This window comes from Dipodomys merriami, unplaced genomic scaffold (genome assembly GCF_024711535.1).
Source record: "Dipodomys merriami isolate MVZ:Mamm:240054 unplaced genomic scaffold, mDipMer1.0.p SCAF_137, whole genome shotgun sequence".
Lineage (NCBI taxonomy): Eukaryota > Metazoa > Chordata > Mammalia > Rodentia > Heteromyidae > Dipodomys > Dipodomys merriami.
The window spans coordinates 1,216,272-1,241,728 of record NW_027202682.1 but is presented as its reverse complement, the minus strand read 5'-3'; the positions used below and the strand labels follow the sequence as shown (position 1 = coordinate 1,241,728).

Genomic DNA, 25,457 nt, shown 5'->3' with positions numbered 1-25,457 from the left:
ATGCTGCAGCAGCCCCCCACAGGGACGGGGAAGGGAGCCGGGCTGAGCAGCCCCATGTCCCCGGGGGAGACTGGAACCACACCAGAACTGCTTCTTGAGGGACGTCAGCGCTTCCCCACCCAAGGGGGTCCAGGACCAGCTGTGGGCAACCTCTCCTGCTGCCGCACTCCCCACCGATGTGCTGAGGGCCCTGCGTGCCGTGCTGGGCGGCTACGTGCCGCTCAGAGCCGCCGCCCAGCCACGGGTGCAGGCTGGGAAGGACGGGTGTTTGGGGAAGAAATGGTCTTGGTCACAAGACTTTGGCAAGGCCAGGAAGGTGGCTCGGTGGTAGAGCGCTTGCCTCACATGCATGAAGCCCTGGGTTCAACTCCTCAGCACCACCTAAGCAGAAAAACCCAGAAGTGGCGCTGTGGCTCAAGTGGTAGAGCGCTAGCCTTGAGCTGAAGAGCTGAGGGACAGCACCCAGGCCCAGAGTTCAAACCTATGAAGAAAAAACCAAAAGACTTCGGCAGGCAAGGCACAGCGGAGCAGGTGCAGCGTGTGAGGCGCTGAGTTCCCTCCAGGTGGCAGGGTCTCAGGTGAGGGGTGTGGCCCTGCGGCCCGCCGTGCCAGGGACAGGCTGAGGCCTGGGACCAGGGACCAACGCCAGACCCTTGGGGCAGGGCCCGGGGAGAGCGGGGACCCTGCCTGCATCACCCAATAACTCTGCTCCCTGGGGGAGGGCGCGAGGGAGGGGAGGTTGGCAGGTGCGGGACGCGGGTGGGAACCCGTTGGCTGTCCTCCTCCCGTGCTGTCCTGGCCCACCCGGGGCACTGGGAGGTGCTCCTCCGCCCCGGCCCACCCCAACCGCAAGCCTGCCTGAGGCTGGCTGAGGCGCTCGCGTCTAAGGCAGCGGACGGTGGGCCAGCCCCGTCCGCGCCCCAGCTCTGGCGGCCGCATCCTAGCGACAGCAGCTCCAGCCCCGCACACAGGGCCGCGCGCTCGGCTGTGACAGGCCGGGCCGGCCGCGCAACGCCCGGCCCCGGCTCTACCAACCCGGCCGGGCCCGCGCCCGGCGCTGCGTGCGTCCCGATCCTCCGGACCCTGCTCCGCCCTCTTGACCTCGGATCCCTAACGCTGCGCCGGCTCCCGGGAGACCCCAGACCCCGGACGGGGCCGCCCGTCCCGGCCCCGCGCTCACAGGACGCGCCAGGACCGCGGGGCCTTGGCGCTCTCCTCCCCAGGCCTCTTCCGCCGCCCGCGGGTTCGGGGCCGGCTGGTCGGGTCCTCGGGAGGCGCGGCCGAGGTTCCGGCGGCCCGGCCGGGTCGGTCCGTCTCCGCGGGCGCCGGGCGCGCCGGTGGGCGGGGCCGGGCCGCGGCGCCCGCGCGGATTGGGTCGGACGGCGGGAGCGCGCGCGGGGCCGGGCGGCGCGGGCCGCGAGGCGCGCGGGGCGGCGCGCGGGGGCGGCGCGCGGGGCGGAGGGCGCGGGGAGGGAGGAGGCGGCGCCGCTCCGCTCCGGCTCCGCGGCCTCATTTATCTGGGCTCGGCCTCCCCGGTGGGAGGCTCGGGCGCCCGGTCCTCTCCCACCGGGGAGCTCCGCTCCGGGCTCGGCCGCGGGGGCCCGGCCAGGCCCGGGCGCTCGGGGCGGGGCGCGGCCGGGCCCTGCTCGCCCGCCCCGCGCCGGGACCGGAGCCGCCTCCGCGCTCCGCGGCGCCCGCGCCGGGCTGCCCGGGACGCGAGGCCGCGCGGCGGACCGCAGGGTATGAGCCAGGAGCCCGCGCCCAGGTGAGGCGCGCGCGGGGCGGCGGCGGGGCGCGGGGAGGCCGCAGGGAGGCCTCGGGGCGCGGGGAGCCCGCGGGGCGGCGGCGGGGCGCGGGGAGCCCGCGGGGCGGCGGCGGGGCGCGGGGAGCCCGCGGGGCGGCGGCGGGGCGCGGGGAGCCCGCGGGGCGCGGGGAGCCCGCGGGGCGGCGGCGGGGCGCGGGGAGCCCGCGGGGAGGCCTCAGGGCGTGGGGAGGCCGCGGGGAGGCCTCGGGGCGCGGGGAGGCCTCGGGCCGTGGGGCGCGGGGAGGCCGCGGGGCGCGGGGAGGCCGCCGGGCGCGGGGCGGGCGGCGGGGGGCCCGGGCCGCCTTACGTAACCGCAGTCCCCGCCCGGCCCCGGCCCGCCGCCCCCCGCCGCGGGTGAGCGCGCGCGGCCCCGCGCCCCGCCAGCCGCCGAGCTCCGGGCGCCCCCGGGCGGGGTCCCCGTGGGCTGCGCCGCGCCCCGCACCCGGCCCGGGGAGCCCCCGCGGGCAGGCGGGGGAGCAGGCGCCGCGCTCGGGCGGGGCCTAGGCCTCGGGGGAGGTTGGGCGGGCGGCTGAGGGCGAGGAGGATGAGGAGGGTGAGGGTGAGGATGATGACGAGGAGGATGAGGAGGAAGAGGAAGAGGGTGAGGAGGAGGAGTAGGGTGAGGAGGAGGAGGAGTAGGGTGAGGAGGATGAGGATGATGTCGGCGAGGAGGAGGAGGAGGAGGAGGAGGAGGAGGAGGAGGAGGAGGAGGAGGAGGAGGAGGAGGAGGAGGAGGGTGGACCCATCAGCTCTCTGGAGCCCAGTGCCCCGCTGGCCCAGCCTCTGGACAGCGCTGCCCCCAGCCCTCCCCTCCCCTCCCCGCCCCCCTGCGGGCTGCCCCTCCCCACCCTTGGTCCATCCTCAGGCCTCCCGCCCCCCCACACCCAGCTGTGCACACAGGGGGGGGATGGGGGCCGATTCCCTGCCACCCTCACGCCGTGGACTCAGACCCCAGCTGAGGCTCCCCCCTTTCGGAGGCTGGAGCCCATCCTGCCCCCATCCGTGCAGGGCAGCCGGCCGTGGCTGGCGGGGAGCGCCGGCCGGGGTGGAGGGCCGGGAAGAGGCTGCTGCCATCCCAGCCCCCGCCCAGAAGCTGCCCAGGGCCCTGGCACCGGCTGGGCCCCGAGAGCTGGGGTTCAACATCAGGAGGGTGGAGATGAGCCCCGGGCCCATGCCACGTCCCTGAGCCGTGGCATCAACTCCAGTCCCTCTCAAAGACCCCCCCCCCAGCACCCTGGGCCGTGGGCTCCCATCCCATCACCCACAGAGCATTCCGGCCGGGGGTGGGAGGATCGCACTGCTGCTGACACGTGCGCGGTGGCCGGGATGTGGACATGTCTGAGTCTCAGGGCAGTCGGAGCGCGTCCGCCCGTCAGCCCAGCCCTGGTTGCGGCTAGGACCCGTGTCACCGGGTCACTGCCTCAGCAGGCAGGAGGGGCTGGTCAGCCTACAATGCAGACGGGGCATGAGGAACGGGGAGAGGGATCCCAGACTGGTGGCAGGGGGGCAGGGGCGCTAGTGGAGATCTAGCCGCCAGCCTCTGGCAGGAGAGCAGAGGTGCCCGGCAGAGACCCCGCTGGGTGAGGCCAGTGAACGGAGACTAGCCACAACACAGGGACCGCCGGGATCCTGGAGAAGCAGCATACAGGACAGGCCAGCTCCGAGCACTGGGCATCTGACAGCCTGGCGGGCGGCTGGGCCTGTCGTAGTTTTGTGACATGGAAAAATCTCTGTCCTTGCTTTCCCTGCTCCCAGTCAGCCAGGGCAGGAAGGGGAGACCTCCTCCTCCCTGCCTTCCCCCTAGCTCCCGTCCCTTTCCTCTGGTAGTGGGCGGGCAGCCAGCTTGCTTCGCCCTGCAGCTCCGAAGGGGAACTTAGCCAAAGGGAGACGCAGGTGTCTCCACCCCAAGCCCCCAGGGCAGAGGCAGTCTTCCAGTCCCAAGCCCAGTGGGTTCCCTCCCCTAGAACGCTGGCCACTGTCACCCTGAGACTGCAGTGCTTGAGCTGGCCATCCATGTGGCTGTCCTGGGGCTCCTCAGCCGGCTGTCGCTCGCCCGCTGTGCAGCAGCGGTCAGAACCTCCGTGGTGGCATCTGTTCTCAAGGGGGAACAGAGGTGGCCAGGAGAGGCAGACGCTGTCCGGGGTGCTGGCTTCCCAGCAAGGGCTGGAAGGCATGTGCCTAGAGGAGGGGTGGGGGCTGGGGACTGGCGGAGCGGTTGTGATGCTGGCCCATGTGTGGGCAGTCAGCCGGGAAGCCGTCCTGCTGGGTCAGGGCGTCTTCCCTAAGCGATCCTGGTCTCCTACTGGATGGGGCTGACCTTTCTCCCAAAGCCTCAGTCTTGGGCCATTTTGTGCCATGTGGCAGGGGTTCTCCAGGTGTTAAGCAGTCAGGACTGCGACCAGCACGCTGGATGCGAGGTGTGGGAGCAGCAGGGGCGGCGGCTCGAACCCAGGGTGCGGGGCTGGGATGGACATTGCGGCCTCCCCTCCATGCGTGCGGGCCGGCCCACGGAGGCCCTGGGTGTCCACGTGCAACCCCCTCCCCGCCGGGCAAGCCACGTGCGCCCTGCGCTGCAAGCACGTTCAGCCTAAATCAGCACCGCTCTTGGATTATTTCTCCCCTGGCGCCGCCTCCGCCACCTCCGGGGATCCTTCTTGGGCTTCTAGGCTCCTCTCCCCTCCCCTCCCTGCCGAGCCGCTGTCCTCGGTGCCGCCGGCCCCGCAGCACCCAGCATGCCGCTGTCCATGGTGCTGCGCCCGGCATGGGGACAGTGGGCATCCGGGCCGGCCTGGGCGTGGGGGGGCGGGGAGTGTTGAGGCTGGGATCGCCTCTCCATCCCCAGAAGTGTGTGTCTGGGATGTGGGGGTCGCAGGCCTAGCCCTGCTATTTCTTTTCTTCCCAGGGCTGGTGCTCAGGGAGCTGGGGTCACCCCTGGCTTCAGTCTCCTCCGCGATGGGACACAAACTTAAACTCCCCTGAGCCTCAAGCTCGTACCCCACGCAGGACTGAGCTAGATGGCTTCCCCAAGGTGCGAGGGGTGTGGGTGCCGGCCAGCCGCTGCCCGCGTCCACCAGCGGGCTGCTGAGCATAGCACAGGTGCAGCCAAGGTGTGGGAGAGAGGGAGATAGCACTGAGGGCCTGGCCAGCCTGCGGGGACGAGAGGGCTTGCAGCTGCGGGGTGCAGGACCTTTGGACCCAGGGAGGTCAGCCCTGTGATCTGCACACGCTCCAGGGCCGGCGTGCTGACAGGACGGCCTCCCAAGGGCTCGAGCCTCTGGGCCTGGTGATGGGGAGAGCAGGGCCGGGTCCCGTCTCCTGGTGGCTCCCGCCTCCGTCCCAGCTCGCTGAGCCCTGCCCTTCAGAAGAGAGCCTCAACCGCAGAGGAGCCGTGAGCGCCTCTCTTCTGAGGGCCTGCCTAGCCCCAGGCCCACGGTAGGGGCTGGGAAGATCTCGGGGGCCTTTTAAGACACCCCCGTGGTGGCTGTGTGAGGCCACGGTCCGTAGCCAGAGGAAGGAAGGGGAGCCTCTGAAACTCTGGCATGGGAGACCAGGGACCGGAACATGGGCTCTGGCCCAGCCCGAGTCACCCGCAGCCCTGGGAAGGCAGATTCTGCTTTACTCTGGGGACACGAGTAACCCCCAGGTCACTTTCCAAGCCAGGCTGTGAGTCAGGCCCCTGTGACCAGCTCTGCCACCGGAGGAGGGAAGTGGCTAGCCAAGGCCACACACTCAACATGGAGCCCTTGTGGGGTCCGAAGTGTGGGGCTTGAGCCTGAGAAGGCTAGACTCCCCCTCTCAGAGCCCTGCCTCCTTCCTGCATGCTGTGGAGAGGTGGAAACAAGGATATCTAACCGGAAAGGGAGACAGATGGTACTGGCACCATGGGGTCCCATTACCCTCTGTGCGGCCTGCCATCCACAGGCAGGTACCAGACCCAGCCTGGGGGTGGATGGCCCTGCCTGAGGAGACCCCTCTAGCTTCTCAGCCCACGCCTGTCCAACCTTCAGCTCTACCGCTTAGCTGTCTGATCTGATCAGCAATCCACCTGGCGTCCGCCTCCATTTCCTTTTCTGGGTGGTGGGTGCATTTAGCACAGCGCTGCCTAGTGCTGGCGGGGGACTGACGGCGGCGCCCACGGTACCCTTCTCAGGGTGAGTCCTGAGCCTCTGTGGGTGCCACGGTCCTCGGGAGCTGCCACATGACTCTCAGACGAGATGCCTGAGCCCCTCCAGGGGGCCGGGGGAGAAGCCAGCAACTGCCGTTGGCTGCTGCCAGGCAGGGTGCATTCGTGCAGCCACGGAGTGTAAGCACGGGCCTGGCCCCTGGCGCACGCACCTGGCCGTGGACTCTGTGCGCTCAGGAGGGAGAGGCAGGAGCCGTGGGGGGCGGGAGGGGGCACACAGCTCTCCGCGGCCCCCAGAGACCAGCAGACTCACTTCCCTCTCCCCACCTGTCTACAGAAAGTTCCAGGAAGATGTCCAGCCCGGGTGTCGACGGTGACCCCAAGCCTCCATGCTTGCCTCGGAATGGCCTGGTGAAGCTGCCCGGCCAGCCCAATGGCCTGGGAGCAGCCAGCATCACCAAGGGCACGCCGGCCGCCAAGAACCGCCCCTGCCAGCCGCCCGCTCCGACCCTCCCCCCGCCCAGCCTGGCTGCCCCGCTGTCCCGGGCCGCTCTGGCTGGGGGCCCCCCCGCAGAGCGGCCACCACTGGCCACGGATGAGAAGATCCTCAACAGCCTCTTCTGGTACTTCTCAGCGTGCGAGAAGTGTGTGCTAGCTCAGGTGTGCAAGGCCTGGCGACGCGTGCTTTACCAGCCCAAGTTCTGGGCCGGCCTCACACCCGTGCTGCACGCCAAGGAGCTGTACAATGTGCTGCCCGGCGGGGAGAAGGAGTTCGTGAGCCTGCAGGGCTTCGCCGTGCGAGGCTTCGAGGGCTTCTGCCTGGTCGGTGTCTCTGACCTGGACATCTGTGAGTTCATCGACAACTACGCGCTCTCCAAGAAGGGGGTGAAGGCCATGAGCCTCAAGCGCTCCACCATCACCGACGCTGGCCTAGAGGTGGGTCTCCAAACTGGCCAGGAGGGCAGGGGGTTGAGCCGCAGTCGGCAGCCCTGTGTGTGGGGAGGGACGAGGCCCAGCTCAGATGGGTTAAGGAGAAACAGTGGCTGTGTGTGGAGAAGCCCGGCTGCCACATGAGACACCTCACACCAAGCTGAATCCCTGCTCAAAGACGGGCCGGATTTTCAAGGCAGGAATGATACGGCGGGTGGCTCAAACCTATAGCCTAGCTACGGAAGTGGCTGAGATCTGAGGATCAGATCAAAGCCAGCCCAGGCAGACAAATCCTCCAGACTCTCCTATCTCCCGTTAATCAGCAAAAAGCCAGAAATGGAAGCATGGCTCAAGCCGTAGTGTGCCAGCCTTGAAACTGTATGTGTGCTGCTGTATGTGCGTGTAGTGTGTGTACTGCCATGTGTATGTGCGTGTACTATGTGTACTGCCGTGTGTATGTGCATGTACTTTATGTACTGCTGTATATGTGTGTATGTGCATGTACTGTGTGTACTGCCATGTGTATGTGCGTGTACTATGTGTACTGCCGTGTGTATGTGCATGTACTGTGTGTACTGCCATGTGTATGTGCGTGTACTGTGTGTACTGCCACGTGTATGTGCGTGTACTGCCACGTGTATGTGCATGTACTGTATGTACTGCTGTATGTGTGTATGTGCGTGTACTGCCATGTGTATGTGCATGTACTTTATGTACTGCTGTATATGTGTGTATGTGCGTGTACTGTGTGTACTGCCATGTGTATGTGTGTGTACTGTGTGTACTGCCACGTGTATGTGCGTGTACTTTATATACTGCTGTATATGTGTGTATGTGCGTGTACTGTGTGTACTGCCATGTGTATGTGCGTGTACTGTGTGTACTGCCACGCATATGTGCGTGTACTGTGTGTACTGCCATGTGTATGTGCATGTACTGTGTGTACTGCTCTATGTGTATGTGCATGTACTGTGTGTACTGCCACGTGTATGTGCGTGTACTGTGTGTACTGCCATGTGTATGTGCATGTACTGTGTGTACTGCCACGTGTATGTGCGTGTACTGTGTGTACTGCCATGTGTATGTGCGTGTACTGTGTGTACTGCCGTGTGTATGTGCATGTACTGTGTGTACTGCTGTATATGGGTAATGCTGCAGTGTGTGTATTGCTGTGTATGTGTGTGCACTGTGTATATGTACTGCTGTGTGCATGTGCATGGAGTGTGTGTGTGTACTGCTGTATATGTGCATGTACTGTTGTATGTGTGTGTGTGTACTGGGGCTTGAACTCAGGGCCTCACACTCATGCAGCTTTTTCTGCTTGTGGATGGTGCTCTATCATTCACTTGTGCCACTCTGTGTCTGGCTTTCTACTGGTTAACTGGAGGTCTCCCCGTTTTGACTGTGTTGGCTAGCTCCAAACCACAGTCCTCCTATCAGCCTCGTGAGTGGCTGGGATGACACGCATGAGCCACAGGCGTCTGGCTTTGAGCTGTAATTCCAGCATTCAAACCAGCTCCGAATTGGGCCTGGCTTCTGGGCCTCTTGTGCTCCCTCTTCTGGAGCGTTGTTGAAGTACAGCCTTGCAAGCAGCCCTGCAGACCCCTGCCTCAGGCCTCCCCTGAGGCCACAGCCGCAGCAGCCCTCCCTGCGCCCCGTGGGGGGCGTGGGGCAGGGGCGAGCCAACCTGGCGGACCCCTGAACCCCCCCACCCCCGCAGGTGATGCTGGAGCAGATGCAGGGAGTGGTGCGCCTGGAGCTGTCGGGCTGCAATGACTTCACGGAGGCGGGCCTGTGGTCCAGCCTCAGCGCACGCATCACCTCGCTGAGCGTGAGCGACTGCATCAACGTAGCGGACGACGCCATCGCCGCCATCTCCCAGCTGCTGCCCAACCTGGCCGAGCTGAGCCTGCAGGCCTACCACGTGACGGACACGGCGCTGGCCTACTTCACGGCCCGCCAGGGCCACAGCACACACACGCTGCGCCTGCTCTCCTGCTGGGAGATCACCAACCACGGCGTGGTCAACGTGGTGCACAGCCTGCCCAACCTCACCTCCCTCAGCCTCTCGGGCTGCTCCAAGGTCACCGACGACGGCGTGGAGCTCGTTGCGGAGAACCTGCGCAAGCTGCGCAGCCTGGACCTCTCCTGGTGTCCGCGCATCACGGACATGGCCCTCGAGTACGTGGCCTGCGACCTGCACCGTCTGGAGGAGCTCGTGCTCGACAGGTGTGCGCTGGGGCCAGGCGGGGGCGCTGCGGGGAGCGTGTCCGGCCGGGAGCCCGGGCCTGGGTACCACCGTCCAGTGTGGAACTCCCAGAGTAGCTGGTCGGCTAAGCCCCATCTTGGGGAAGGAGGGAGGCAGCTTGCGGGGCTTGGTCCCTGTGAGGGAAGAGGGGTGGGCGCCAGTGGCTCTCTGGGAAAGGGGGTGGAGGGAGGGATACCAAGTCGGGCAGTTCTCCCCTGGCCCAACCACAGGTGTGTTCGCATCACCGACACCGGCCTCAGCTATCTGTCCACCATGTCGTCCCTCCGAAGCCTTTACCTGCGATGGTGCTGCCAGGTATGGGGGTCGGGGCCAGGCGGCAGGGTGGGGGACGCGGGCAGACAGCCCACAGTCCCGGCCCTGCTCCCACACATCCCCCAAGGGCCCAGGTCCCTCCACACCCAGCAGCCCAGTCCTAACTCACGGGGGCTGGGGACGTCTCACGCAGGGCCCGCCTCCTCCCCTCCAGCAGCCCGCTCACTCCCTCCCACCCTCCCCAGGTGCAGGACTTCGGGCTGAAGCACCTCTTGGCTATGAGGAGTTTGCGTCTCTTGTCTCTGGCAGGTGAGACTCAAAGTGGCCCCCACCCCCGCCCTCGGCCTGTTGGGGCCCAGCTTCACACCAGGGTGATGGTGATGGCTTGCCTTGTCCCGGGTCCCAGTTAGAGGAAGGCTTTGGGGCGTCCAGGCCGGTCCCGCAGACGCAGCCCCTGAGCCTGCCCCCGGCACACCTGCACACCACCTGGCCCTGTGCGTGCCCTGCCCCTCACACCCCACCCCCTGCAGCCTGGTGCTGAGCGGCTCTTCTGCTCCCACTGGCTGCAGGCTGCCCGCTGCTGACCACCGCAGGGCTGTCTGGCCTGGTGCAGCTGCAGGAGCTGGAGGAACTGGAGCTGACCAACTGCCCCGGGGCCACACCCGAACTCTTCAAGTACTTCTCCCAACACTTGCCCCGCTGCCTCGTGATCGAGTAGCCCCCGGGGATGCGGCGCACCGTCCAGCCTCTCTCCCAACGCCGCTGGTCCCGGACCTGGCTTGGTGGGGGAGGCGGGCTGAGCCAGGGATGCCCTGCGCCTCCCCCACCCCTCAGCGCCTCTCCCAGCCCCGTTCGGGGCAGGGGGTGGCGGACCCAGCCCCACGCACGCACGCACACACACACACACTCGGGGACTTTGTGCATGCCCCTCGTGCCCGCACTGCACGCCCGCCTTCCACCATGCCACAGCCGCCGCCATCACTGCCCGCTTCGGCGGGGCGGGGGCATGGCCCTGGGGTGGGGCGGAGTAGCCCGTACCGCCTCCCCCCCACACCCTGCTTCCCGCCGCTCCTCCTTTCCCCCCATCCCGGGCAGGGCCCAGGAGGATGGGGTCTGGGTCTCCTGGGGTCAGAGGTCTACATGAGCCCCAAGGGCTGCCCGCATCTTCCACCGAACCACACCTGGAGTCCTACCAGGGCGTTGTGAGGTGACACAGGCCACTGCCAAAGCCATGGTCCACGCCCCTTCCCTGGCCGCCCAACCCGAGCGGCCTCCACACCCCTGCCCTCAGCACTGTGTAGGCCAGCCCCTTTCCACTCCCCCCCCCACTGGCCTACGAAGCCCTGGACACTGGCCAGGCCGGGACAGCATCGGACAATGGTGGCCATGGAAGGGTCAACATTCATCCAGCAGGCCCCAGTCCAGACCCGCGCCCGCGGGACGGTCATCTAAGAAGACAAGCTGGAAAGCCAGCCAGGCGCCACACCTGGCCGCCCGGCACCAGCTGGGCTCAGGGCTCAGCAGTGCACTGCATGTGCCCTGGTTAGGCCTCAGGTGGAATCTGCAGAGGGGCCTGGCCAAGGGTCAGGTTGGCACTGATCTTCCAGTCCCCAGCACCCTGCACCCCCTCTTACCCCCCCCCGTGACCTCTGACATCTGCAAGTCCAGGGGATGCTGGCACACCGTATACTGCTGAGGAGGGGCAGGGACCCCTTCCAACCCAACCCTGAGCCCCAGGAGATAATATGCCCACACTCAATCTTGGGACACCCCTATCTGGTTGGAAGAGAGTAACCAGAGAGCCAGAGACTGACGGGGGGGGGGGGGGGGGGAGGAAAGAGGAAAAGAGAGGGGGGAGAGAGAGAGAGAGAGAGAGAGAGAGAGAGATTGGATGGTGGTGAAGTGAAGGGCAGGCTCAGGGGAACCCGCTCTTCAGCCCCTTCTCCCACAGCCCCTGACAGGGAGGGGCAGCTCTCTTATTTGCCCAAAGTATTAATGCAACTGAAGCTGTGACACTTCCAATGACTGTCGAGGAAAATTCAAGGGGAGAGAGGAAACACCACCAACCAACCCCTAAAGTCATTTTCTTACTGTACATAACGACCTCATTCTCCTGTATATGCGGAAGATATAACCTTATATTTGGTAAGTGTTTCTTGTGCTATTTTATCACGTGACCTGTTTATAAAAATATATATTAAAAAAGTCGTAAAAACGAGAGCGCGATTGCTTCTGGTCCCGGTCCCCGCCAGGCCAGGCCCCGTCCACCGGCCCCGGCCCCGGCCCCCGCCAGGCCAGGCCCCGTCCACCGGCCCCGGTCCCGGTCCCCGCCCGGCCAGGCCCCGTCCACCGGCCCCGGTCCCCGCCAGGCCAGGCCCCGTCCACCGGCCCCGGTCCCCGCCAGGCCAGGCCCCTCCTCTGCTTTCCCGACCCCCCCCCCCCCCCCCCGCCTCGGCTCCGGGCTTCGCGCACCCCCTTCCCCCCCCCCCCCCCCCCCCCCCCGCGAGCCACCGGCCGCCCGAGACAGCGCGTCCGTCCGCGACCCCAACGCCCCGGCCGCCCAGCCCGGCCGCCAGCGCACGGGGGTTGGGGGGGGAGATCGGCCGGGTCCGCGGACGGAGAAGGAAGACGGCGTCTGGGAAGGAGACGCGGCGGGGGGGGGGGGGGGTGGGGGGGTGGGGGCTGAGGACGGGGAGGGGCTGACAGTGGGGGCTGAGGACGGGGGGGGCTGAGGACGGGGGGGGGCTGAGGACCGGGGGGGGGCTGAGGACGGGGGGGGGGCTGAGGACCGGGGGGGGGCTGAGGACGGGGGGGGCTGAGGACGGGGGGGCTGAGGACCGGGGGGGGCTGAGGACGGGGGGGCTGAGGACCGGGGAGGGGGGGGCTGAGGACCGGGGGGGGGGGCTGAGGACGGGGGGGGGCTGAGGACGGGGGGGGGCTGACAGTGGGGGCTGAGGACCGGGGAGGGGGGGCTGAGGACGGGGGGGGCTGAGGACCGGGGGGGGGCTGACAGTGGGGGCTGAGGACCGGGGAGGGGGGGGCTGAGGACCGGGGGGGGGGCTGAGGACGGGGGGGGCTGAGGACGGGGGGGGGCTGAGGACGGGGGGGCTGAGGACCGGGGGGGGGGCTGAGGACCGGGGGGGGGGGCTGAGGACCGGGGAGGGGGGGCTGAGGACCGGGGAGGGGGGGCTGAGGACCGGGGAGGGGGGGCTGAGGACCGGGGAGGGGGGGCTGAGGACGGGGGGGGCTGAGGACCGGGGAGGGGGGGCTGAGGACCGGGGAGGGGGGGGGCTGAGGACCGGGGAGGGGGGGCTGAGGACCGGGGAGGGGGGGCTGAGGACCGGGGAGGGGGGGCTGAGGACCGGGGAGGGGGGGCTGAGGACGGGGGGGGGCTGAGGACCGGGGAGGGGGGGGGCTGAGGACCGGGGAGGGGGGGCTGAGGACGGGGGGGGGCTGAGGACGGGGGGGGCTGAGGACGGGGGGGGGGCTGAGGACGGGGGGGGGCTGACAGTGGGGGCTGAGGACCGGGGAGGGGGGGCTGAGGACCGGGGAGGGGGGGCTGAGGACCGGGGAGGGGGGGCTGAGGACGGGGGGGGGGCTGAGGACCGGGGAGGGGGGGCTGAGGACGGGGGGGGCTGAGGACCGGGGAGGGGGGGCTGAGGACCGGGGGGGGGCTGAGGACGGGGGGGGCTGAGGACCGGGGAGGGGGGGCTGAGGACCGGGGAGGGGGGGCTGAGGACCGGGGAGGGGGGGCTGAGGACCGGGGAGGGGGGGCTGAGGACGGGGGGGCTGAGGACGGGGGGGGGCTGAGGACCGGGGGGGGCTGAGGACCGGGGGGGGGGGCTGAGGACCGGGGAGGGGGGGGCTGAGGACCGGGGAGGGGGGGCTGAGGACCGGGGAGGGGGGGCTGAGGACCGGGGAGGGGGGCTGAGGACCGGGGAGGGGGGGCTGAGGACGGGGGGGGGCTGAGGACCGGGGAGGGGGGGCTGAGGACCGGGGAGGGGGGGCTGAGGACGGGGGGGGCTGAGGACCGGGGGGGGGGGGCTGAGGACCGCCGCCCGCCCCGCGCCGCCGCCCTCCCTCGGAACGGCTGACGTACTTCAAAGCATACATAAAATCTCGTTTCCCAAACACCCCGGCACTCGGGGCGGGGTCGGGGGGTCAGGCGCCGGCCGCGGCCCCGGCGCGCACGCGCGCCTCGGCACCCCATCCGGGTCCTCCCCTCGGGCCCCACCGGCGCAGCTACCTGACCCGGAACCTTCACGGCGTGGCCCAGCGTCGTCCGCTTCCGGCGAGGCGAGAATTAGAGGACGACTTCCGGAATGGGCGGGACGGTCGCAGGCCGTCTTCCGGCGGCGCGCGCGAGACACGCAGACGCCGGGGGCGGGCCCTCGCCGCTCAGTCCCGGCCCCGTGGCGCCGCCGGCCGCTCGAGCCCGCCGCGCGCCTCCGCCCGTCCCCGCTCCGGCTCCTCTCGAGCCCGTTTGCGCCCGCGGGCCCGGGCGGGCCGGGCCGTCCTGCGGGAGCCCCGGGGCAGGGCCGCGGCGGCTGCGAGGCCCGGGAGGCCGGCGGGGCCGATGGGCCGGGCGGGCGGGCGCAGGCGGGGCGGGGCCGGCCCGGGCGGCAGGGGCGGACGCAGGGGCCCCGCGGCGCAGCGCGCCGGCCCGCGGCCCTGACCCCGCCCGGCGGCCATGGAGAAGATGTCGCGGGCGAGCACGGCCCTGGGCGGCGGCGCCCTGACCGGCCGCACCATGCACTGCCACCTGGACGCGCCGGCCAACGCCGTCAGCGTCTGCCGCGACGCGGCCCAGGTGGCGGTGGCGGGCCGCAGCATCTTCAAGATCTACGCCATCGAGGAGGAGCAGTTCGTGGAGAAGCTGAACCTCCGCGTGGGCCGCAAGCCCTCGCTGAACCTGAGCTGCGCGGACGTGGTCTGGCACCAGATGGACGAGAACTTGCTGGCCACGGCGGCCACCAACGGCGTGGTGGTCACCTGGAACCTGGGCCGGCCATCTCGAAACAAGCAGGACCAGCTGTTCACGGAGCACAAGCGCACGGTGAACAAGGTCTGCTTCCACCCCACCGAGGCCCACGTGCTGCTCAGCGGCTCCCAGGACGGCTTTATGAAATGCTTCGACCTCCGCAGGAAGGATTCCGTCAGCACGTTCTCCGGTGAGGCCCACGGGGATGGCCGTGGCCCCAGAGGGCCCCAGAGGGTGAACGCAGGCCCTGATGGCACAGAGAGGCAGCTGCTGAGACCGGCTGGCCTCCTCAGTCTCGGCCCAGCCGAGTGGTGCCACTTCACTGGAGGAAAAAGCCCACCACCTGCCCCTCCCCGGGTCTCGGTCCAGGAACACCGCTCCCCCGGGGGCCCCTTTCCTAGAAGGCCCAGCTTCCTAGTGGACAGTCCTGAGCCACCTTGGTGAGACTCTGTGAAACATGAAGCCCAGCCCTGGGGCCTTGGAGAGTTTCAGGACGTGAGGCCGGCCTGTGTCAGGAAAAGTCTGGACACTGCTCTGTAGCTGTTGTGGTTCTCTAAGGTGGGCCTGGTCTTGGAGCCCTGCAGTCTTTAGGGGCTGGCCAGGCAGCTCTAGCCCAGGGCTGGGCTGGTGTGTCCTGGCTACCTGGAGGTCTCTGGCAAGCCTCAGCTGCCGGGGGAGCTTGAGCCAGACAGCCAGGTGCACTACTCCTACAGCGACCGGCCCGTTTCTCCTGAGCTGGACCACAGCTCTGCCCAAGGCTGATGCAGTAAGACAGCACACAGGGAGGACTGAGAGCTGGAAGTGTGTGGGAAAACCACCCACTTGACGCCCAGGTGTCACTCATCCTAGATAGACCTGAGTACCCCCTCTACCCTCTGACCCCCTCCACACCCCCCCACCCCCCGGGGCCTGGCCACAGGCAGGTGTGTGATCTTGTAGTCACCCCCAGGGCTCCCCAGCCCCAGTGGGCCAGCCCCCCTCACCTGTCTCTGTTACTGCCCTGCCCACAGGCCAGTCCGAGAGTGTGCGGGATGTACAGTTCAGTATCCGCGATTACTTTACCTTTGCCTCCACCTTTGAGAATGGCAACGTGCAGCTCTGGGACATCCGCCGTCCTGACCGCTGTGAGAGGATGTTCACGGCCCACAATGGGCCGGTCTTCTGCTGCGACTGGCATCCTGAGGACAGGTGTGATGTGGGAGCGTGGGCGAGACTGAGCCGAGACCCTGAAGCTGGGGAGCGCAGGGTCCCCAGGGGAGGGAGGTCACCGAGGTAAAGGCTGGGGTCTCCTCTTCCTCAGGGAAGGTCACCGAGGGCTGGTGGGGCTTTCCTGCAGGGGCTGGCTGGCCACAGGTGGGCGTGACAAGATGGTGAAAGTCTGGGACATGACCACCCACCGTGCCAAGGAGATGCACTGCGTGCAGACCATTGCCTCGGTGGCCCGTGTCAAGTGGCGGCCGGAGTGCCGGCACCACCTTGCTACGTGCTCCATGATGGTGGACCACAACATCTACGTGTGGGACGTGCGCCGGCCCTTCGTGCCAGCTGCGATGTTTGAGGAGCACCGAGACGTCACCACGGGCATTGTCTGGCGCCACCCGCATGACCCTTCCTTTCTGCTCTCCGGCTCCAAGGACAGCACACTGTGCCAACACCTGTTTCGTGATGCCAGCCAGCCTGTTGAGCGTGCTAACCCCGAGGGCCTCTGCTATGGCCTCTTTGGGGACCTGGCCTTTGCTGCCAAGGAGAGCCTGGTGGCTGCCGAATCGGGACGCAAGCCCTGTGCTGGTGACCGGCGCCCCACCATCTTCTTCAAGCGCAAGCTGGACTCCGCCGAGCCCTTTTCAGGCCTTGCCTCCAGCGCCCTCAGCGTCTTCGAGACGGAGCCTGGTGGTGGCAGCATGAGCTGGTTTGTGGATACAGCCGAGCGTTATGCTCTTGCCGGCCGGCCGCTGGCTGAGCTCTGTGACCACAATGCAAAGGTGGCTCGGGAGCTTGGCCGCAACCAGGTATGTGGGACCAGAGGTGAGGGGATGACCAGGAGTCATGACCCTGGGGTAGGGGCTGGCTGCTTTGATTCTGGTCAGCAAAACCACCAGCCCTGGTCTGGGAAGGTGGCTCAGTGGTAGAGCGTTTGCCTTACATGCACGAGGCCCTGGGTTCGATTCCTCAGCACCACATAAGCAGGGAAAAAAAAGCCGGAAGTGGCGCTGTGGCTCAAGTGGTGGAGTGCTAGCCTTGAGCTGAAGAGCTGAAGGACAGCGCTCAGGCCCTGAGTTCAGGCCCCACAACCGGACCCAAAAAACCCAAAAAACATAGAGCGCTTGCCTTGAGCTGAAATGCTGAGGGACAAGCCCCATGACCGACAAAAGAAAAAAGAAAAAACTACCAGTCCTTTGCCCCAGTGACAAGCTGTGAAGATCATGCAGGGCAAGGGACGGCCACGCCCGGGGGCCATCCTCAGAGGAGGGGGTCTGGGGAGTGGGCCGTCGCTCCTCCCTCCCTCTTGGCTTTGAACTTGCCTTCTGCATCTCTCTGCCATCAGCTGCCTCCCAGTGTAGTTTTCTCTGCACTATTTCTGGGTGGAAGCTGGAACTTTGGTCTCTCTCACAGGCTGCAGTTTACCCAGGGGGTTGGGTTAGGACATTGGGTCCCCAGAGGTACTGAAAGTTGCCATGTGATTCTGACAAGAGAAGGGAGCTGACTGGGCTACCTGCCCCTAGGTGGCGCAGACATGGACCATGCTGCGGATCATCTACTGTAGTCCTGGTCTGGTGCCCTCTGCCAACCTCAACCACAGTGTGGGCAAAGGCAGCTCCTGTGGCTTGCCACTCATGAACAGGTAGACGCCTTGGGTCGGCACGCCCCAGAGGTGGACTGCTGGAGGCCATCCGTCAATGAGCCTTTCCTGCCCTCAGTTTCAACCTGAAGGATATGGCCTCAGGGCTGGGCAGTGAGACACGGCTGGACCGAAGCAAAGGGGACACACGGAGTGACACGGTTCTGCTGGACTCCTCGGCCACCCTCATCACCAATGAAGGTGAGGCGGAGGGCGGGCGGGGACTCTGACAGGAGTAGGTCTAGCGTGAGCCATGCTCAAGTGCCCTCCCTCCCTGCTGGACAGATAACGAGGAGACTGAGGGGAGCGACGTACCTGCCGACTACCTGCTGGGCGATGTGGAGGGAGAGGAGGAAGAGCTGTATCCCCTGGACCCAGAACACGTGCACCGTAAGTGGATGGATCCCTGAGCGGCCCAGAGGTTGAGGCTGAGGCTCCGCATGCATTGGAACCGGGTGGTGGGTACCCTTTACTCAGGTCCGCCCCTGCTGGCCCCTCACCCTCAGCTGAAGAGCCAGAGTACGTGCTGCCACAGGAGGCCTTCCCACTGCGTCACGAGATTGTGGACACGCCGTCGGGGCCTGAGCACCTGCAGGAAAAGGCCGACTCGCCACACGTGAGTGGCAGTGAGGCGGATATGGCCTCTCTGGCTCCCGCAGACTCCTCCTTCTCCCTCCTCTCCATCTCACACACGCTCTACGACAGCCGTCTGCCAGCAGACTTCTTCAGCGTGCTGGTGTGCGACATGCTGCGCTTCTATGCGGAGCAGGGTGACGTGCAGATGGCCGTGTCTGTCCTCATCGTGCTGGGCGAGAGGGTGCGGAAGGACATCGATGAGCAGACTCAGGTAGGCATGGGTGGGAGAGCAGGCCCCGACCCACGCCTGCCTGCTTGAGCCTGGCTCCTCACCCTGAGCCCGGCAGCCCTAACCTCCCGGACCCCTCCTCCCTATCCCTAGGAGCACTGGTACACATCCTACATCGACCTGCTGCAGCGCTTCTGTCTCTGGAACGTGTCCAACCAGGTGGTGAAGCTGAGCACCAGCCGGGCAGTCAGCTGCCTCAACCAGGCCTCCACCACCCTGCACGTCAACTGCAGCCACTGCAAGCGGCCCATGAGCAGCCGGGGCTGGGTCTGCGACAGGTGGGGCCGCAGGGGTGAGAGGCCGGGGCCGGGGGTCACCTGGGAGACCCCGGCTGAGCCACCCCCCTGCCCCCAGGTGCCACCGCTCCGCCAGCATGTGTGCCGTCTGCCACCACGTGGTGAAGGGTCTGTTCGTGTGGTGTCAGGGCTGCAGTCACGGAGGACATCTGCAGCACATCATGAAGTGGCTGGAGGGCAGCTCCCACTGCCCTGCGGGCTGCGGCCACCTCTGCGAGTACTCCTGACCGCCCCGGGGCCACCCTCCTACGCCCTGTGAACCCAATAAACGAAAGCGAACCAAGGCTCGGCTCGCCTCGGCCGGCTGGGGTCGGGCTGGGCTCTCGGGGCGGCCGGCGCCGGCCAGAAGCGGCTCCGCGAGGGCCGGGCTCCGCCTTCCGGAAGTGCTCCCTCCGGGGGCGGGGCCGGGGCGGCCGCTTCCGGCCGTCACGCGGACGCCCGACAGTTGCCAGGACGACGGGGCCGCCGGCCAATCGCGGCCCGGCCGGCGGGGCTCCCGGCGTGCCGCGCGGCGGGCTCACGGCGTGCCGGGCGCTCCTCGGGCTGCTCGCGCTGGCCCGGCCCGGGGCCGCGGGCGACGGGGGCTGGGAGCGGCGCGGGCGGAGGAGCAGGAGCAGCGCTGCGCCGTGGAGCGGCGGGCCCGCCTCACCCTCGCCGAGGTCGTGCAGCGGCACGTGCCCCGCCCCGCCCCGCCGGCCCGGCCGCCCGAGCAGCCCTGCCCCTCTCCCCGCAGCTACGCCTCCCTCCGGCCGGTCATCCTGCAGGGGGCCGCGGGCAACTCGGTGAGAGCCCCGCCCGCCCCGGGCCCGGCCCCGCCCCCCACCGCCGAGCCCCGGCCCCGCCCCCCGCCGCTGAGCCCCGCCCGGCCCCGCCCCCCGCCGCTGAGCCCCGCCCGCCCCGCCCCGCCTCCGCAGCGGTTCCGGGCCCTGTGCTCCCGAGACAGACTGCTGGCCGCCTTCGGGGACAACGTGGTCCGGCTGAGCACCGCCAACACCTACTCCTACCGGGAAGGTGAGCCGCCGCCGCCGCCGCCCCGAGCCCGCCCGCGCTGACCGCCGGCCCCTCCCGCAGTGGACCTGCCCTTCCAGGAGTTGGTGGAGCGGCTGCTGCACCCCCAGGACCCCCGCCTCTCCAGGCAGCGGGGAGCCGCACCGCGCGGCAGAGGGCGGCGCCTGCCTGCCAGCCCGGGGTGCCGGGCCCCGCCCCTCCGCCTTCTCCGCCGGCAGACACGCTGTACTTCTTTGGGGACCCCGCCTCCGTTTCATCTGCTCGGAACTACTCCTGCATACAGCTTTGGAACTGCAGGTAGGCTCCAGACCAGGGGTCGGCCAGGCCGGCGCAGAGCTAAGCCTGTTACCCCACAGTCGCCCACAGGAGCTGGCTCTGGGGTGCCCTTCCACCGGCATGGGCCTGGGTTCTCTGAGGCGATCTACGGCCGCAAGGTCAGTACAGAGCGGGGCTGGGGCTTACAGCCCACACCGTGGAAGGGTGACTTCTATCCTCCTGTTCCCAGCGCTGGTTCTTCTACCCACCTGAGAAGACACCCGAGTTCCATCCCGACAAGACCACCCTGGCCTGGCTGCGGGACACCGACCCGGCCCTGGCCCGGTCCGCACGGCCCCTGGAGTGCACAGTCCAGGCTGGTGAGGTGAGTGGGAGGCAAGAGGGATCTGAGCCAGGCTGAAGGACCCCAGCTAACCCTCCTTCCCGCCCCTCCCCAGGTGCTGTATTTCCCTGGCCGCTGGTGGCATGCCACGCTCAACCTTGACACCGGCGTCTTCATCTCTACCTTCCTTGGCTAGCCAGGACAGACTGCGGCCGGCACGACACCAGCACGTGTCCACGTAGTGCTTGCAGATTTTATTACAGGACAGTGGCGGCAGCAGTAGCCTTAGTCCAACCCACCTCACCAGCGTTTCCAGCCCAGAAGGGGGATGGGAGGCTCAAGCCCAGCAAGGTTCGAGCCCACCAGCAGAGCTGACGGGGCAGACCCAGGGACATAGACTTTGTACAGGGCCTGGGGCCTCTGTCCCAGAACTCTCCTGGGCCAGGGTACCAGGCACAACAGGGCAAAGGGGGTCTCAGTAGTCCTCTACCCAGCCGTTCTCAGAGATGAACGCATCGATGACCTCCTTCATGGCCAGGTTGGGGATGAGCTGTTCCTGGGTCAGAGGGCTCCGGGTCACAGGGTCAAAGTGGCCCACACGCTGCAGCAACAACAGGGTCAGAGGCTCAATGGCTAGGTCTACACCTTGGCCTTCCGCAACCCATGGGATTATTTTTATTGTTGTTGGCTGTGGGGCTTGAAGCCTGGGTGCTATCCCTGAGCCTCTTTGGCTCAAGGTTAGCGCTCTACACTTTGAGCCACAGCTCCACTTCCAGTTTTTGAGCGGTTAATTGGAGATAAGAGTCTCGTGGTGATTTTTTTCTGCCCGAGCTGGCTTGGAACCGCAATCCTCAAGTCTCAACCTCCTAAGTAGCTAGGATGGCAGGCCTGAGCCACCTGCGCCCGCTCCCGAGGGGTCTTACCTGCAGGTGCTCCTCGATGTCTTTACGGTCATAGGTGATACCACTCGGTGTGATGCAAGGCTCCCGCATCAGCTCAAAGCTGATCTTGCCACACAGGTAATCAGGGATGTCTCGCTTCTGCAGCACAGGGGGGCAGGGTCAGGGACCAGGTAGGGGACGCTGCTGGTCCCTGGCACAAAAAGGCTTCCGGAACAGCTGCTTACCTTTCTCTTCTCATCCACCTGAGAGAAGAGCTCATCCATGTCTGCCATGAATTTGTCCTACAAAGAGTTGAGCACCACATGTGGGCCACTTAAGCCTACTCTGCACAGACACACAATGTGAGCTAGGACACCCGTGCGTCACACAGAGGCCCACAGGTCACCATGGGCTGGAGCACCTTCACGCCACACATGCATGCACACAGACCCCCAGGCCGGGGCACCCTCACGTGCTTGGCCTCGATGCAGGCCTGCTGGGCCCGGACATGGCTGTCATCCTCGTCACCTTCGTGGTTCCGCTGACACTCTTCCAGCTCCCTGGGGGGAGGGGTGACCAGGAGCCAGTCAGATGGCTCTGACCAAAAGATACCAAGAGCCCGCCCTACCTCGGGCCTCTTCCCCCACAACTTCCCAGGTGCCAGTGTTGACCTTAAATAAACACCCGCGCTTGGCGACTCAGCGTCAGCCTGGCCGGGCCGGGCCGGGCAGGACCCACCTCTCGCGCTCTGCCGTGATGAGCCTGGTGAGGTACGAGTGCAGCTCGCTCTCCTGGTGGATGCGCCGCTCCTCGATGCTGTTCCAGCGCTTCTTCTTGGCGATGCGCAAAGCGCTAGGGATGTCATCCCCAAAGTTGAGCCTCTGCTCCTTGGCCAGGCTGTAGGCTGGAGGAGTGGAGACTCGGGTCATACCGGCCGGCACGCCCTCCCGGGCCCGGCGTCCCGTCACCCACCTCGCTGCAGGTTGGCGATGGCCTCGTCGTAGCTCTCCATCTCCAGCTGGCACTGCCCCAGAAAGAAGTGCGCCTTCACGGACTGCCCGTCCAGCTCCAGGGCCCGCCGGCAGTCGGCCAGCGCCTGCTCGGGCTGCTGCATCTTCAGGTAGCACAGCGCCCGGTTGGTGTAGTACACGGCCACCAGGGGGTTCCGGGTCTGGGGGCCGAGGCGGGCGCGTGAGCGGGGCTCGGCCGGCCGCCGCCCCGCCGCCGCCGCCGCCGCCGCCCCGCCGCGCCCCCCCGTCCCTCCCGCCGCCCCCCCGCCGCCCCCCCGCCGCGCCGCCGTCCCCCCCCCGTCCCGCCGTCCCCCCCCCGTCCCCCCGCCCCCCCGCCGCGCCGCCGCCCCGGCACTCACGATGGCGCGGCCGTAGCAGGCCGCCGCCTCCGGGTACTTGCGGCCCACGAAGAGCCGGTTGCCCTGCTCCTTGAGCTCCTGCGCGCTCGGGCTCTTCTCGGGGCTGCCGCCGCCGGCGCCCAGCCGCGTGCCGCCCTCCTTCTCCTCCTTGCCCTTCATGGCGCCGCGCGGCACGGCTCGGCTCGGGATCCGCTCCGGGCTCCCCGCCCGGCCGCTCTGCTTCCGCAGCCCGCGCCGAGATCAGCTCGGCCGGGTCCCGCGATCCGCCACCGGAACTTCCGGCGTGGGGCGGGGAGACACGTGAGCGGGCGGGCGGGGCGCGGAGCCCGGGGGCGGGACGCCGTGACGCGGCCGCGGCGGCTCTCGGCGGGCCCGGGCCCCGCCCCCGTCCCGCCGGCCCCGCCCCCGTCCCGCCGGCCCCGCCCCCCGCGCGCCGGGCCGCCCCGCAGACCCCCAGCCCCGGCGGGGCGGCGGCGGGGCCCCGGGGGGCTGTCCCCGAGCCGCCCGCGTGGGCCGGGCGGAGGGACGTCCAGCCCCGCCTCAAGCCGCGGACCGAGCTTGGGATGCGGGCGGAACCCGGGCGCCAGGCCCCGGCCGGGCGCCAGGCCCGCTGAGCCGCCGCCCCCCCCCCCCCCCCGCCCGGACGCGGCCCCGGGCCGGCGGAAGCCCTCGGGCGCCCCCATGCGGTGCGGCGGGGTCTGCGCGGGGCTCAAGACCAGCCTCCGGAGCCCCGGGACGGCAGCGTCGTGTGACGCGTTTATTCATTCTCCAAAAGGCTCAGACTGCAAGTCCTGGGGGCGGGCGTCGGTCGGGAGGTCCGCGCGCCGGGGCCCGCCGCCCTCCCTACCCCGCGGGGCGCCCCGGGCCGGTCAGGGCGGCGGGGGGACGTGGGCGCCCAGCAGGTCGTAGGCAAAGACGTTCCAGAGAATGGCGAAGAGCAGGAAGGTCCCGTAGGCCAGCAGCGCCACCCACCAGCCGCACTGGTCCCGCAGGCGCTCCTCGTAGCTGCGCAGGATGGTGAGGCCCATGCTCACCCCCACCACCGCGCCGGCCAGGTGGGCCATGAAGCTGGGCTGTGGGCCCGAGGCGGGCAGCGGCGGCGAGAAGCGGAGCCACACGGCCCGGCCCACCTCGGAGCTCACTGCAGAGGGAGCGACAGGTGGGAGGCGCCCGTCCACGGCCGGCCCCCAGCCCCGCCCCCGGCCCCCTACTCACTGCACACCAGGGCCAGCACCATCCTCAGCAGCTTGTAGGGGCACCGCATCCCGGCCCAGTTCTGACGGGGCCCGTGCAGAGAGAGGGGGGCGGTGAGGAGAGTCGGGTGGGCCCCCCACGTCCCGCCCAGGGCAGCCCCGTTACCATGACGACGTTGGCCAAGTGTGCGGAGCACAGGGCATAGACCCCGCCGGAGCCCCCCACCACGGGGGCCCGCATGTCAGTGATGGAGACCGTCAGGGAGCCTGTGCGGGCAAAGGGAGGGGTGAGGGTGCGGCCGGCCGCCCGGGAGGGCAGGGGCGCGCCCCCCCCCTCACCTGCCAGCACGCCGGCCAGGTAGAGCAGGCTGATCCGAAGCAGGCCGTGCACCATCTCCAAGGGCACGCCAATCATCAGCTGCAGCAGGGCATTGAACCCCAGCTGCTCCAGCCTGGGCACAGAGGGGCACACGGGCGTGAGGCGCGGGGCCGGCCCCCGGCCCCCCCCACCCCGGGCTGTGCGTTTTGGAGCTAGGGGCACGGCTCTGGGGCAGGCTCACCCGACGTGCATGAACATGTAGGTGAGGAAGCGCCAGGCCCGGGCGCGATGCCCAGGGTGGTACACCAGGGGGCTCCTCATGTACTCGGGGTGGTAGGTCTGTAGCACCCACTTGTTGAGGCGCGCTCCGTAGCACAGGAACACGATGATCTGGGGACACGGGAGTTAGGGCCGGCCAAGGCCTGGGCGGTGGGAGCCCCCGGGGCAGCGGACGGGCAGGCCCACCTGGGCAAGGGTGACCGAGGCCATGAACACGGGGGGCGGGCAGCTGCGGTGCCGGTAGAAGTACCAGCGGCGGTCCACCTCGCAGGGCAGGATCTCGTAGGCCACGTAGCGAACAAAGCGCTTGTAGACGCCCAGGCCCGGCTCGTCCAGCAGGCCATCCTGGGGCAGAGCTCGCTGTCCGTTCGCAATGGCCCGCTTGAAGCTGCTGGAGCGCTTACTGCTGATCTGGGGTGGGGTGGGGGCGCAGGGGGCGCAGCTGGGCCACGGCGCAGTCCCCAGGCCCCCCGCGCTCATCCTCACGGCCCTCCCCAGCCCGAGCCCCGCCCTCGCCGCCCTCGCCCGGGGCACTGACCAGCTCTACCAGCTCCTGGTAGCAGACCTGGCCCCGGTCGTTGCTCTGAGCCAGGGCCACCAGCATGTCCAGCTTGGCTGGGTCCAGGGGCAGCTCATGGCTGTGCACCAGGCCGGCGAAGGTGTCTGCCTCGATGAAGCCTGTGTTTTCAGGGTCCAGCTGCTGGGGTCGGGCGGGGAGCCGCGGGTCAGGTCCGGAGGGGCCCCGAGCCCCGCCCGCCCGCCCTCCGCACCCCGGGGCGCCCCTGCCCGCCCGCCCTCCGCGCCCCGGGGCGCCCCTGCCCGCCGGGCCCCTCCCAGGCCAAGGTCGCGCGGGCGCGGCGGGCACGCACCTGCTCCTGGATGAGCTGCAGCAGGGAGCTCCTGTCCATAGAGCCGCGCGCCGGGCCGGCCAGGCCGGGCGGGGGCGGCCGGGCCCGAGGGCTGCTCTGCGGACCTCCGCTCCGCCCCGGCCGGCCCGCTCCGCTCGCTCCGCCCGGCGCGCGCCCGGCTCCCGCCGCGTCACGGAGACGCCGCCCCGCACGCGCACGCCCCGCGCACGCCCGCGCTCAGCCCGGCCCCGCCCCTCGGCGGCAGAGCTTCCCGGAGGACTGCGCCGCGCGCGGAGCGGCGGGGACGGCCGGGGTGGGGGGGATGGAGAGGACGGCGGGGGGGATGGGGAGGACGGCGGGGGGGGGTGGAGAGGACGGCGGGGGGGATGGGGAGGATGGTGGGGGGGATGGAGAGGACGGCGGGGGGGGATGGAGAGGACGGCGGGGGGGGGTGGAGAGGACGGCGGGGGGGGGGGAGATGGAGGACGGCGGGGGGGATGGAGAGGACGGCGGGGGGGGGGGAGAGATGGAGGACGGCGGGGGGGGGATGGAGAGGACGGCGGGGGGGGGATGGAGGACGGAGGGGAAGATGGGGAGGTGGGG

General features: G+C 68.7%; 4 protein-coding genes and 1 pseudogene across 7 annotated transcripts; 3 read left to right on the top strand and 2 right to left on the bottom strand.

The window, feature by feature from the left end:
• Positions 1-1,536: 1,536 nt before the first annotated feature.
• LOC138825390 (F-box/LRR-repeat protein 16) lies at positions 1,537-11,202 on the top strand. Of its 2 annotated transcripts, none has more exons than XM_070019871.1 (6): positions 1,537-1,765; positions 6,265-6,863; positions 8,578-9,086; positions 9,336-9,420; positions 9,624-9,687; positions 9,948-11,202. In XM_070019871.1, exons 2-6 carry the CDS (start codon positions 6,279-6,281, stop codon positions 10,094-10,096), a joined length of 1,392 nt encoding a protein of 463 aa, XP_069875972.1. In that variant the 5' UTR covers positions 1,537-1,765; positions 6,265-6,278; the 3' UTR covers positions 10,097-11,202. The 2 variants fall into 2 exon arrangements, with proteins under 2 accessions (XP_069875972.1, XP_069875973.1); XM_070019872.1 differs by lacking the exon at positions 1,537-1,765 and adding an exon at positions 4,736-4,832.
• Positions 11,203-13,972: 2,770 nt separating this feature from the next.
• LOC138825381 (GATOR2 complex protein WDR24) lies at positions 13,973-18,642 on the top strand. The gene is made up of 9 exons (XM_070019849.1): positions 13,973-14,549; positions 15,370-15,547; positions 15,696-16,368; positions 17,083-17,201; positions 17,278-17,399; positions 17,484-17,588; positions 17,705-18,045; positions 18,157-18,341; positions 18,418-18,642. The coding sequence occupies exons 1-9, from the start codon at positions 14,069-14,071 to the stop codon at positions 18,584-18,586; spliced, it is 2,373 nt and encodes a 790-aa protein (XP_069875950.1). The 5' UTR covers positions 13,973-14,068; the 3' UTR covers positions 18,587-18,642.
• A 253-nt stretch (positions 18,643-18,895) lies between these two features.
• Positions 18,896-20,199, top strand: LOC138825273 (jmjC domain-containing protein 8-like; annotated as a pseudogene).
• Positions 20,200-20,204: 5 nt separating this feature from the next.
• LOC138825394 (E3 ubiquitin-protein ligase CHIP) lies at positions 20,205-22,517 on the bottom strand. Its single transcript, XM_070019883.1, has 7 exons — positions 22,216-22,517; positions 21,819-22,017; positions 21,585-21,750; positions 21,319-21,406; positions 21,092-21,148; positions 20,889-21,005; positions 20,205-20,566 (listed from the first exon to the last, which is right to left on the bottom strand). The coding sequence occupies exons 1-7, from the start codon at positions 22,372-22,374 to the stop codon at positions 20,441-20,443; spliced, it is 912 nt and encodes a 303-aa protein (XP_069875984.1). The 5' UTR covers positions 22,375-22,517; the 3' UTR covers positions 20,205-20,440.
• A 432-nt stretch (positions 22,518-22,949) lies between these two features.
• LOC138825392 (rhomboid-related protein 1) lies at positions 22,950-25,008 on the bottom strand. 3 transcript variants are annotated; one of them, XM_070019876.1, is made up of 8 exons: positions 24,876-25,008; positions 24,545-24,706; positions 24,193-24,417; positions 23,969-24,117; positions 23,748-23,860; positions 23,575-23,675; positions 23,431-23,491; positions 22,950-23,356 (listed from the first exon to the last, which is right to left on the bottom strand). In XM_070019876.1, the coding sequence occupies exons 1-8, from the start codon at positions 24,912-24,914 to the stop codon at positions 23,085-23,087; spliced, it is 1,122 nt and encodes a 373-aa protein (XP_069875977.1). In that variant the 5' UTR covers positions 24,915-25,008; the 3' UTR covers positions 22,950-23,084. The 3 variants fall into 3 exon arrangements, with proteins under 3 accessions (XP_069875977.1, XP_069875976.1, XP_069875975.1); XM_070019875.1 differs by having other exon boundaries at positions 22,950-23,220; XM_070019874.1 differs by having other exon boundaries at positions 24,545-24,703.
• Between the last annotated feature and the right edge of the window lie 449 nt (positions 25,009-25,457).

Bases quoted from the DNA above. Each gene is read 5' to 3' on its own strand.
- LOC138825390 (XM_070019871.1), top strand. From the start codon at position 6,279: ATGTCCAGCCCGGGTGTCGACGGTGACCCCAAGCCTCCATGCTTGCCT. The intron at 9,421-9,623 runs GTATGGGGGTCG...CACCCTCCCCAG, and splicing joins ACCTGCGATGGTGCTGCCAG to GTGCAGGACTTCGGGCTGAA. The intron at 9,688-9,947 runs GTGAGACTCAAA...CACTGGCTGCAG, and splicing joins GCGTCTCTTGTCTCTGGCAG to GCTGCCCGCTGCTGACCACC.
- LOC138825381 (XM_070019849.1), top strand. From the start codon at position 14,069: ATGGAGAAGATGTCGCGGGCGAGCACGGCCCTGGGCGGCGGCGCCCTG. The intron at 16,369-17,082 runs GTATGTGGGACC...ACCTGCCCCTAG, and splicing joins GGGAGCTTGGCCGCAACCAG to GTGGCGCAGACATGGACCAT. The intron at 18,046-18,156 runs GTAGGCATGGGT...CCCTATCCCTAG, and splicing joins ACATCGATGAGCAGACTCAG to GAGCACTGGTACACATCCTA.
- LOC138825394 (XM_070019883.1), bottom strand. From the start codon at position 22,374: ATGAAGGGCAAGGAGGAGAAGGAGGGCGGCACGCGGCTGGGCGCCGGC. The intron at 21,407-21,584 runs GTGGGTCCTGCC...CCCTCCCCCCAG, and splicing joins ATCACGGCAGAGCGCGAGAG to GGAGCTGGAAGAGTGTCAGC. The intron at 21,149-21,318 runs GTGAGGGTGCCC...AACTCTTTGTAG, and splicing joins CCTGCATCGAGGCCAAGCAC to GACAAATTCATGGCAGACAT.
- LOC138825392 (XM_070019876.1), bottom strand. From the start codon at position 24,914: ATGGACAGGAGCTCCCTGCTGCAGCTCATCCAGGAGCAG. The intron at 24,118-24,192 runs GTGGGCCTGCCC...CCGTGTCCCCAG, and splicing joins CCTCGGTCACCCTTGCCCAG to ATCATCGTGTTCCTGTGCTA. The intron at 23,676-23,747 runs GTGAGGGGGGGG...TTGCCCGCACAG, and splicing joins CCTGGCCGGCGTGCTGGCAG to GCTCCCTGACGGTCTCCATC.